At 36.4% G+C, this 12,126-nt stretch overlaps 1 protein-coding gene and 1 long non-coding RNA gene across 2 annotated transcripts in view; one reads left to right on the forward strand and one right to left on the reverse strand.

Moving 5' to 3' along the window:
- The window catches only part of rftn1b (raftlin, lipid raft linker 1b), a 60,262-nt gene that overhangs the window by 35,501 nt on the left and 12,635 nt on the right, over nt 1–12,126 (forward strand). Inside the window, exons 7-8 of the mRNA XM_077721501.1 lie at nt 5,211–5,444; nt 11,671–11,780. Coding sequence (XP_077577627.1) covers nt 5,211–5,444; nt 11,671–11,780 — 344 coding nt within the window. The remainder of the gene's footprint in view (nt 1–5,210; nt 5,445–11,670; nt 11,781–12,126) is intronic.
- Nucleotides 1–12,126, reverse strand: part of LOC144199370 (uncharacterized) — an 84,303-nt gene that overhangs the window by 7,235 nt on the left and 64,942 nt on the right. Inside the window, exon 7 of the long non-coding RNA XR_013326898.1 lies at nt 9,017–9,098. This is a non-coding gene — a long non-coding RNA (uncharacterized LOC144199370). The remainder of the gene's footprint in view (nt 1–9,016; nt 9,099–12,126) is intronic.

The following is a 12,126-nucleotide window of genomic DNA, read 5'->3' on the forward strand; positions in this document are numbered from 1 at the left end:
TTCATTGTAATTTGATCCTAAAACAGAAAGTCGCCACTCATCATTTACTTTCCCGGGCCGCACAAAATGATGCGGCGGGCCAGATTTAGCCCCCGGGCCGCCACTTTGAGGGGGGAAACAGTAACAAGACTTGTTGTGTTTATCAGGCAACGAGTCGGAAGACAAAACTGAGATGGAAACAAGTCCAGGGACGTATTTAAAACATTTTTTTGCGTTTTTTAGCTCCATTTTTACAGAAAGATAGAACTTCAAGTTGCGTCTCAGTGCCATTCAATCGACCCAATTCTATAAAATACACCCCATGGCGATTGTAGAACTAAATAGAGCAGGAAGTCCAGGAAAAAGTGTTGTGGCCAATCTACACGTCTCCGAGTCAACCCCCTTTCCGCCTCTCTAATTGGCCCATGGGGGGTCTCCAAAGGTCATCATTCCAGCCCTCCTCACGCAGCTTTCAGATCCCCAAAGACAAGCCAGACGTTTTTATCCCAGCCGGCAAAGGCAAACAATTGCCATAAGGATGTCACACAAAGAGCTAACGAGCGATAATTAAGATAGCGAAAGGTCAAAATGGCAAACGAGAGAAAGGACAAATTCACCTGAATCATTTACTCCGACTCTGACAGCCAATCCAATGCAATTACAGTCTTTTCCTAGTTCTCACCTGACAAGAAGAGTGGTACAAAATGTAGCTCGTCCTTTTGGTAGGTAAAAAACAAGAGATCCGATGGGCCTACCAAAGCGTGACCGGAGGTTTGGTGGCCGGACGTTTGGTGGCCGGTCTTTTTGTCGCCGGTCTTTTGGTCGCCGGTCAAATGTACTTAGATATTAAACAGTACTTAGATATTAAACAGTACTTTGATATCTCTCTTAGATATTAAACTCTCTTAGATATTAAACTCTCTCTCTTAGATATTAAACTCTCTCTCTTAGATATTAAACAGTACTTAGATATCTTTCTTAGATATTAAACTCTCTTAGATATTAAACTCTCTTAGATATTAAACTCTCTTAGATATTAAACTCTCTCTCTTAGATATTAAACAGTACTTAGATATCTCTCTTAGACATTAAACTCTCTCTCTTAGATATTAAACTCTCTCTCTTAGATATTAAACTCTCTTAGATATTAAACTCTCTTACATATGAGACTCTCTCTTAGATGTGAAACTCTCTCTTAGATATTAAACTCTCTCTTAGATATTAAACTCTCTCTTAGATATTAAACTCTCTCTTAGACATTAAACTCTCTCTCTCTCTTAGATATTAAACTCTATCTCACAAATATTAAACTCTTTCTCTTAGATATTAAACTCTATCTCACGAATATTAAACTCTTTCTCTTAGATATTAAACTCTCTTAGAAAGTAAACTCTCTTAGATAGTAAACTCTCTCTCTTAGATAAACTGTCTTAGATATGAAACTCTCTTAAATATAAAACTCTCTTAGACATTAAACTCTCTCTTAGATATGAAACTTTCTCTTAGTTATGAAACTCTCTCTCTTAGATATGAAAGTCTCTTAGATATGAAACTCTCTTAGATATGAAACTCTCTTAGATATGAAACTCTCAGATATGAAACTCTCTCTTAGATATGAAACGCTCTCTTAGATATTAAACTCTCTTAGATATGAAACGCTCTCTCTCTCTTAGATATTAAACTCTCTTAGATATTGAACTCTCACTCTCCTAGATATTAAACTATCTAAGATATTAAACTCTTAGATATTAAACAGTACTTCGATATCAAACTCTCTCTCATGAATATAATTTTGAGAGCTGCCTTCAACAGTAAACTCACCACTTGACCGGCGACCAAACATCACCCCCCCCCCCCCCCCCCCCAATTCCTCCACTTTCCTCTGAAATCCAACCTGACTACCCTTACCCATTTCCCCACTATTGCATCAACATTACACAACAACAATCCGCCTCGGGAAGTAATCCTCATTGGCAAAAACAATCACTCCACTTTAAAAGAAAAACTCTATTTGTAAAGAATCCCAATTAGCAAGTGAGAGGGCGTCGGCGCAATTCCTTGCAAGCATTTCGTCTCCAAAACTCCCAACAGATGAAGACACCCACTCAGTCTTCACCCTCATATTTATTCCCGACTCGACACATTGTATGGACCTTAAATTCTTTATAAAAAATACGCGGGAGTTAACCAAACAGTAAGCTAGCATGACAGATCTCCATCTGGGCCTCCACATGAGATGCCACCATCTTTCTTGGTTGATTTTGGCTCGCCATAGCCCAGACGGCGTGCGAATCGAAGGAGGGAAGGACCCATGCCAAGCACCCCCCTCTGTTCACCATGTTCCCCCCACTTTGACGCCCCGAGGTTCCGCCGGCTTGTCGGCGTTAATCCCTTAACACGTTGGCACGCCAAGAGACGTGACTGAGAGAGTTTGGGAAGGCTGGGATTGGATTGATCTTCCCCAAGAGAGTTTTCTCTCGCTCCGATGAGACAAATGTAACATTCAAAACTGTCTGTTCTCACACTATGCCTGGCCGGACTCGTGACCGGATGTTTGGTCGCCGGTATTTTGGTTGCCAGACAAATTTACTAAGATATTAAGCAGGACTTAGATATTAAGGAGTACTTAGATATTCAGCAGTACTTAGATATTGAACAGTACTTCGATATGAAACAGTAGGAGATATTACAAAGTACTTCCATATGAAACAGTACTTCGATGTTAAACAGTACTTACGTATTAAACAGTACTTCCAAATGAAACAGTACTTCGACATGAAACAGTACTTCGACATGAAACAGTACTTCGATATGAAACAGTACTTCGATATGAAACAGTACTTCGATGTTAAACAGTACTTCGATGTTAAACAGTACTTAGATGTTAAATAGTACTTCCATATGAAACAGTACTTCCATATGAAACAGTACTTCGATATGAAACAGTACTTAGATATTAAACTGTACTTAGACATTGAACTGTACTTAGGAATTGAACTGTACTTAGATATGAAACAGTACTTGGATGTTAAACAGTACTTAGATATGAAACAGTACTTAGATATGAAACAGTACTTAGATATGAAACAGTACTTAGATATTAAACAGTACTTAGATATGAAACAGTACTGAGATATGAAACAGTACTGAGATATGAAACAGTACTTAGATGTTAAACAGGACTTAGATATTAAACTGTACTTAGATATTGAACTGTACTTAGAAATTGAACTGTACTTAGATATGAAACAGTACTCAGATATGAAACAGTACTTTGATATGAAACAGTACTTTGATATTAAACAGTATTTTGATATCAAACAGTACTTAGATATTAAACACTAATTAGATTAGACTTAGATATGAAACAGTATATAGTATATACTGTAATAATTTTCAACACAAGTGTTTTATTTTGTAGTTGTATTATTCTTTTGTCTTTGACAAAGTCTATTCTAATTATCTCCATCAAATAGTTTTTTTTGTTCTTTTGTCTCGACTAAAGACAAAATAGAACTACAAACAAACGTATTCCCCAAAGTGAACGAGAGCATTCCTTTGGTGGTTTTGCTGCAAATATGATCTAATAACTCTACATTCTTTGTGTCTTAGAAGATCAGTAAAAAAGCTGTACGAGTCTAATTATGCCGAATCCTTGTTTTTTGAACCGTTTTGGCAGTAAATGACGAATATGGGGGTGCTTTACCCCCAAATAAACACAGATCAAAAAAACCACAAAACATATGACGTCACCACCAAGGTCGTACGCCCTCACCTAAGCCAACTTATTTGTATTTATTATCTGGCAACCGCCAGACGGAAGCCATTTAGCTTGCGTTAGCGTCGATAAAAAAATATTTGCCATCTCGACAGGAAACTATCTGCTCATCTGGAGTTTTGCTCTCGGAAATGGTTGCCCGTTATCTGATATCTTCCATGATGGGTTAGCATTTCCACCTCGGGCCTCATTTCCACAATCATTCGCACGCCAAAGCTAAAGATGCTAATCTATCACATCGGTATATGTTTTTAGAGGTACAGTGGTACCTTGAGATACAAGCTTAATTTGTTCCGGGACTGACCTTTAACAGGTATACATAATAAATCAATTTAAATTATAAAGCTCCCATTTTAACTGCCATTGACAACAATTAACATCCATGGTACCGTATTTTCACGACTATAAGGCGCACCGCATTATAAGGCGCACCCTCAATGAATGACATTTTTCCATATATAAGGCGCACTGTATTATAAGGCGCACTGTATTATAAGGCGCACTGTATTTTAAGGCGCATTGTATTATAAGGCGCACTGGATTATAAGGTGCACTGTATTATAGGGCGCACTGTATTATAAGGCGCACTGTCTATTTTGGAGAAAATTTAAGACTTTTAAGTGCGCCATATAGTCGTGAAAATACGCATTTTCACGACTATAAGGCGCACTTAAAAGCCTTAAATTTTCTCTAAAATAGACAGTGCGCCTTATAATCCAGTGCCCCTTATATATGAAGAAAACAGAAAACCAAAAACGAAAATCTTCCATCATATAGCTCCTCCCCCACTGCAAGATTTTATACCAAAAAATCCAAAACATCAACAATGGCTGGCTCTAGAGGTGACTGTAAAGTAGTGAGTGCTTCATACCTGGAAATCAATAGCAATTACCGTATTTTCACCACTATAAGGCGCACTTATAAGTCATACATTTTCTCCAAAATAGACAGTGCGCCTTATAATACAGTGCGCCGTATATATGGAAAAAATGTCATTCATTGAGGGTGCGCCTTATAATGTGGTGCGCCTTATAGTGGTGAAAATACGGTAATTGCCATTGACTTCCAGGTATGAAGCACTCACTACTTTCCAGTCACCTCTAGAGCCAGCCATTGTTGATGTTTTGGATTTTTTGGAATAAAATCTTGCAGTGGGGGAGGAGCTATATGATGGAATGGATTTTGTAAACTAAGATGGCTGATCTGCATATTTAACAGTATTCTTTCAGTTCAGGTGTTTGTGTTTTTTTTAAATATCCGACAGTGGTAGTTTTTCGTTTTTGGTTTTCAGTTTTTTTCCATATATAAGGCGCACCGGATTATAAGGCGCACTGTCTATTTTGGAGAAAATGTAAGACTTTTAAGTGCGCCTTATAGTCGTGAAAATACGGTAGTTTGGATTGTTTTTGTTTGCAACCTCAGTCATGATTCCATCTTTCTTTGTTCACCGCAGGGGCCGAACTTTTGGCTTTGTACAACCACCCGGTGGTTCGTGAGGGCAACGCGGTCAAGTACTACACGGTGAAAGTACCACTGCGGGTGCACGCCAGCGTCAACAACAACGGCGGTGGCGGCGGCGTTGATGACGTCAGAGAGGTGGAAGCCAATTGGCTGGATCACATGACGCAGCATTTTAACAACGGCGCCTCATTGGTCGACGGACACTTTCATCTGGGGAACGCTCACGGTAAATGTGTGGGAACGGCAGCGGCGGCGGGGAAAATATGTTTGCGGGGTTTGCGTGATGGCATGTCAACTATTTCCTGTTTGGGTTTTTTGGTGTGAGTGCTTCGGGGAGAAGAAGAAGAAGGAAAAGTGTGTAAACAAGTCGTAATTCATCTGGAAAAAGACTGATTCCGGAGATGATAACGGATAAGAACACAGTTCATTTCTCATGGAAAGAGTAATGCCTCAAAATCAATAAGATGGGACTTTAAATGACCAAAAAATGACCTGAAAATGACCAAAAATCAACTAAAATTGATAGGAAGTGACGCAGATGTTTCTCGTAAGGAACCAGAAACGACCAGAAATGAACATTGTATGGCCTAAAACTTTATGTAACCCAGAAATGCCCTAAAATCAACATGAAGTGATATGGAATTCGATCAAAAAAATGGCCCAGAATCAATGAGAAAAATGACCCAGAATGCTCCTTGATCAACAGTAAGGGATATGGAATTCAATCAAAAAAGACCCAAAATTAATAAAAAGAAAATACCCAGAATGCCCCCTGTTCAACAGTGAGGGATATGGAATTCAATCAAAAACTGGGCAAAAAAATAATTAAAAAGAAATACCCAGAATGCCTCTTGGTCAACAGTAAAGGATATGGAATTTGATCAGAAAATGGCCCAAAATGAATTTTTAAAAATACCCAGAATGCCCCCTGATCAACTGTAAAAGATATGGAATTTGATCAAAAAATGGCCCAAAATGAAGGGGAAAAAATACCCAGAATGATCAACAATAAATGATATGGAATTTGATTAAAAAATGGCCCAAAATGAAAGAGCAAAAAATACCCAGAATGCCCCTTGATCAACAGTAAGGGATGTGGAATTCGATCAAAAAATGGCCCAAGATGAATTTTAAAAAATACCCAAAATGCCCCTTGATCAACAGTAAAGGAAATGGAATTCAATCAAAAAATGGCCCAAAATGTTTTTTTCAATATTACCCAGAATGCCCCTTGATCAACAGTAAGGGATATGGAATTCGATCAAAAAAGGGCTCAATGTTTTTTTTAAAAACCCAGAATGCTCCTACATCAACAATCAGTGATATGGAATTAGGTCAAAAAGATGGCCCAAAATGAATTTTAAAAAATACCCAGTATGCCCCTTGTTTAACAGTAAGTGATATGGAATTAGATCAAAAAAATGGCCCAAAATCAATTTTAAAAAATACCCAGAATGCCCCTTGATCAACAGTAAGGGATATGGAATTCAATCAAAAAATCGCCCAAAATGTTTTTTTCAATTATACCCAGAATTCCCCTTGATCAACAGTAAGTGATATGGAATTAGATCAAAAAAATGGCCCAAAATGAATTTAAAAAAAATAACCAGAATGCCCCTTGATCAACAGTAAGGGATATGGAATTCAATCAAAAAATGGCCCAAAAATTTTTTGACCAGAAAATCTCCAGAAATTGGATTTTCGAGTTGACTAAATATTTCCACAACAATTTTTATCTCCAAATCTATTCATTGATCAAAAAAATGAATAAAAATGCAATAGCTAAAAATACTAACACACAACTCCCAAATACAATAATACTAAAGTTAAATATTAAATAAGCAAAAACCACCAATAAGTCTTTTCAACAAACAAACACGGGTGTCAGGTTAGCGCGCTGTGGGTGACCTTTTCCGCCAAATTTATCCGCCATCTTGCGTCTAATCCGTTTGACACGCGAGAGTGAGTTCACGGCATCGGTAGTACAGATGTGTTGTCATGGTAACGTGTGTATATGCATGTGTGTGTATGTGTATGTGTGCGACTTTGCCTCTCAAATTTCCCCAACACATGAAAGATTCATAGAAATATGTCGGGGGTGCCGGTGCCTCCCCAGATTTGACTTTTGGGAGCGAGTGACAGCAAAAGTGTGGGGTGGGCTTGTGCCTTTTTGTTACACAAAAACTTTAATCTCTCTCTCTAAAGCTGCTGTGAGGATTTACTGCCTTCTTTTATTCCTACTTTCTTCTTCTTTTATTTATTTTTTAAACGTTTTTGTGACACAAACACACACACACACACACACAAGTCGGTGGATCTTGATATTGTAATATAAAGCTAATAAATAATCATAAAGTGACTGAAATAAATATTTACTTAATAGTTAAAGCATTCAGATTTAAAGGCTATTTAAAAACTTCAATTAAAACGGTGTAGGATGTATTAAAGTGCTATTTTTATATTTATAACTAAATAAAAATATTCTTTTAAATTAAATTCTTATATCAAATAATTTAAGGATTTTTTTCTTTTTAATTAAGGGCTTCCGTAATGTTTCATAAGCCTTATTTTTTTGTTAAAACTAACTTTTTTTGTGTTAAAAAAATCATTTTTACATTCAAATATCAAATAAAAATGTGAAAAAATGTATAAAAAATATTTTTAAAATTCTATTATATTTTTAAATTAAGATAATCAGGTTTCCCCAAAATTAAATTAGTTTTTAAATGTATAAAATATTATTCAATTTATATAAATGTGTACATTCAAATAAAAAAGCAGAAAATGCATTAAAACAGTGTTTTTTTTTTAATTTTATGATTTTTTTTAAATTAAGGTAATCAGGTTTCCCCAAAATTAAATTAGTTTTTTAAATGTGTAAAATATTATTAAATTTAAGTAAATGTGTACATTCAAATAAAAATGTCAAAAATGCATTAAAACTCTATTTTTAAAATTCTATTATATTTTTAAATTAAGGTAATCAGGTTTCCTCAAAATTAAATTCGTTTTTTAAATGTATAAAATATTATTCAATTTAATTAAATGTGTACATTCAAATAAAAATGAAGAAAATACGATAAAACTCAATTTAAAATTCAATTACATTTTTAAATTAAGTTAATCAACTTCCCTAGACTTAAAATATTTCTTTAATATATAAAACCTTATTCAATTTAATTAAATATCTACACCCAAATTAAAAATGCAGAAAATACAATAAAACTCAATTTTTAAAATTCAATAATATTTTTTAATTAAGCTAATCAACTTCCCCCAGACTTAAAATATTTTTCTAATATATAAAACATTATTCAATTTAATTCCCCAAAATCAAAAAAGCAATATATTCATATCCACTTAAAAAAAACAATTCTTTTCAAGCCATTTTTTCGACTTAACTGACACATTGCCATCAAAGCCCTTGTTTATATACAAAACCTTATTCAACACATGCAAAAAAAGGACATGTTTTCATATTGAAAGTAGCCTAAAAATTGGCGGTGGTCCCGACAAGCAGACTGCAACTGATGCATCCCAAAGCCCGGAAGAAAGATGAGATTTATGTCGCGACAAGACGAACCACAGCGATTTAATCCCCTTTTTTTTTACACATCACAAGCTGTGCAGGACTAACAAAGGATTATCTTCCATCCACAAACATACTTACCCCCCCCCCCCCCCCACCCCCCACTAGCGTCTACCGCAAGAAATTATGATTCATCATCATTTCACTTCACTAATTTAAAGCTAAAAACATCAAGCAATGAAAAAAAAAACAATTGAAAAATCACTTACCCCAAAACTTCCCAGGTGACCAAATCTGCCCGGCAACAGGAGGAGTCACCCATTTACAGATCCAACCTCATTTCCGTCTGTCCTGTAAAATATAAATGAGCTGTCATTGTGGGTCCTAGCCTCCATTTTGAAATGGTTGGACGTGACCTGGTCAAGTTGTCTACCAGTCTGAATGTGTATGTATTAATTAATGAGCAAAAAAATGATGTAGGTTTGATTCCGTTGACCTTTTTTAGGCTTTGAAACACTTTTTTGCATTGAAAAAAATTCAAGAACCGCCACTATCTGAAAAAAATTAAAACTATGTCGCCTATATTGACACAATAAAGTTAATAAAGTTTTATTGACAGGCATTAAATACCCCTCCCCACCCCGAAAAAAATAATAATTCCAATATCTATCTTTTTTTACATATATTTAACGTCATCAAAGTTGATGATTATGAACAACTTTCAGTTCAAATAATGTTGTAGTCATTTTTAATCCAACGTTTTTTAAACCTTATTTTAAGTTTTTTGACTTTTTCTCCTAATATGACGCAAAAAAGTTAATAAAACATAAAATATGTTGACAGTCAAATGGTGATTCGCCTCAACATGCCCTACGATTGGTTGGCCCTACCCCACATGTGTCAAAGTGGCGGTCCGCGGGCCAAATGTGGCCCGCCGCATCATTTTATGTGGCCCGGAAAAGTAAATAATAAGCGCTGACTTTCTGTTTTAGGATCAAATTTAAATGAAGAGTATAGATGTATATTACATTTCCTGATTTTTCCCCTTTTAAATCCATAATTGTCATTTTTTTAATCCATTTTTCTGTGTTTTTAGTTCAAAAATAATTTTGTAAAATCTAAAAATATATATAAAAAAAATCTAAAATAACTATTGTTTTAGATCTATATAAAACTGAATATTCAGGGCTTTTAATCCAGTTCTCTTAATCCATTTATTAAAAAAAAAATCTAAATATTATATCTAAAATGGTCCAGCCCACCCACTACCCTCCGCTCGCCAAGATAGGCTCCAGCACCCTCAACCTTATGAAAAGAAGTAGATACTAAAACAAATAAATGTCTTTATATTGCAACCGATATATATGACATTATACGTAGTTGAATACATGAAGGACATCTAGAAGAAAATAGGAAGATAACTCCGCCCCCTTCCAAAAAAAAAAAAAAAATACGTCTAGGAAATTGAATGGCATAGTCAAGTAAGGGGGGGGGGGGGGGGTTGAACAATGTCTGCATTTGAGCAAACCGGCAGATGTCTGAAATGTTTTCAATTGAGAGTGCACTGGTCCTAATTAGGTTTTGGGGTGGGGTGGGGGGGTGTAGAGTATATATATATTTATATATATATATATGAATCTCCTCGCTGTCTAGTCTGCTTTTCCATCTAGCCAAAGGGGACAAAACCTGCCCCCCCGACACTATTATGGGGGGTCTCGTAATGAAATGTGGAGTGTCTTGAGTTGCGTCTGGGTTCCGGCAAACTGTATTAGTGTGGAAATAGCGGCCAGTAATGAGAAAGCACTCAGGGCCAGCCGAGATGACCGTGTGTGTGTGTGTGTGTGTGTGTGTGTGTGTGTGTGTGTGTGTGTGTGTGTGTGTGTGTGTGTGTGTGTGTGTGTGTGTGTGTGTGTGTGTGTGTGTGTGTGTGTGTGTGTGTGTGTGTGTGTGTGTGTGTGTGTGTGTGTGTGTGTGTGTGTGTGCGTGCTTTGGACTTTTTAGTGGGTGTTTGTCAGTGTGTGTCAAAGGAATAACAAGAGTGGGGGGTGGTGGTTTATTGGGGGGAAAGGGGGGAGGGGGGGGGGGGGTTGTGAAGGCCAGACTGTCTGGGATGAGATGCGGAGGAAATGCATCAGAGGCGGAGTATTTTTTTGTTGTTGTTTTTTTTTTAAAGATTGTGTCAAATGGAAAATATAGCGAAAAATTGGGGTATTGATTGTGTAGCATTAGCGTGGAGTTGGATTGGATAACTTGTTTGGTCGTCGGACGTTTGGTCCCCCGGTCTTTTGGTCTCTTTTGGTCGCCGGTCAAATGTACTTGGATATTAAACAGTACTTGGATATGAAACAGGACTTAGATATTGAACAGTACTTAGATATTAAACAGTACTTGGATATTAAACAGTACCTAGATATTAAACAGTACTTACATATTAAACAGTATTTAGATATTGAACAGTAGTTAGATATTAAACAGTAGTTAGATATTAAACAGTACTTGTATATTAAACAGTACTTTGATATTAAACAGTACTTAGATATTAAATAGTACTTAGAAATTAAACAGTACTTAGATATTAAACAGTACTTAGATATTAAACAGTACTTAGATATTAAACAGTACTTAAGATATTAAACTCTCTCTCTTAGATTTAAAACTCTTTCTTATGAATATAATTTTGAGAGCTGGTTTCAACAGAAAACTCTGTCACCAAAAGATCGGCGACCAAAAGACCAGCGACCAAACGTCCGACCACCGGATAACTTTATTCATTCTGTATTTGGGAAATGTACATGGCTGTTGTGAATTTTTATTAGTTTATCAATAGTTATTGTTGGAATATTTGTAATATTTGATGGCTTGGACAAAATATTTAAAGTATTCAAGGGTACTTTAAGTGTAACATGTTTTTTTTTGTCCGCAGATTTGCTTCCCAAAACAGTGGAATCCATTTTCGTGTTCCAAGAAGGCGGCGAAGGCGAGGCTAACACCATCTACGACGCCATTGTGGTCGAGCAGTGGACTGTTATTGATGTGAGTAACAATTTTTGTCATTTTTGTGACGCAATTTTTATTTTTTGGCACGGTGGATGAGTGGTTAGCGACTTTGCACTATTCTGAGATCGAGGGTTCAATCCCCAGTAGGTTCAGTAGTTTGTTTGCACTTCCCAAGTCTGTGTGGGTTTTCACTGGGTACTCCAATTTCCCCCTGCAGTCCAAAAACATACATGCTAAGCTAATTCTATGCTAACTATCCCTTAGACTATGAGCATGGATCGTTGTTTGTTTCCTTGTGACTTGTGATTGGCTAATAACCAATTCAGAGTAGCCCCGCCTCCTACACATACTTGGCTGGGATAGGCTCTAGCGTCCCACGTGA

This window comes from Stigmatopora nigra, chromosome 7 (genome assembly GCF_051989575.1).
Source record: "Stigmatopora nigra isolate UIUO_SnigA chromosome 7, RoL_Snig_1.1, whole genome shotgun sequence".
NCBI lineage: Eukaryota > Metazoa > Chordata > Actinopteri > Syngnathiformes > Syngnathidae > Stigmatopora > Stigmatopora nigra.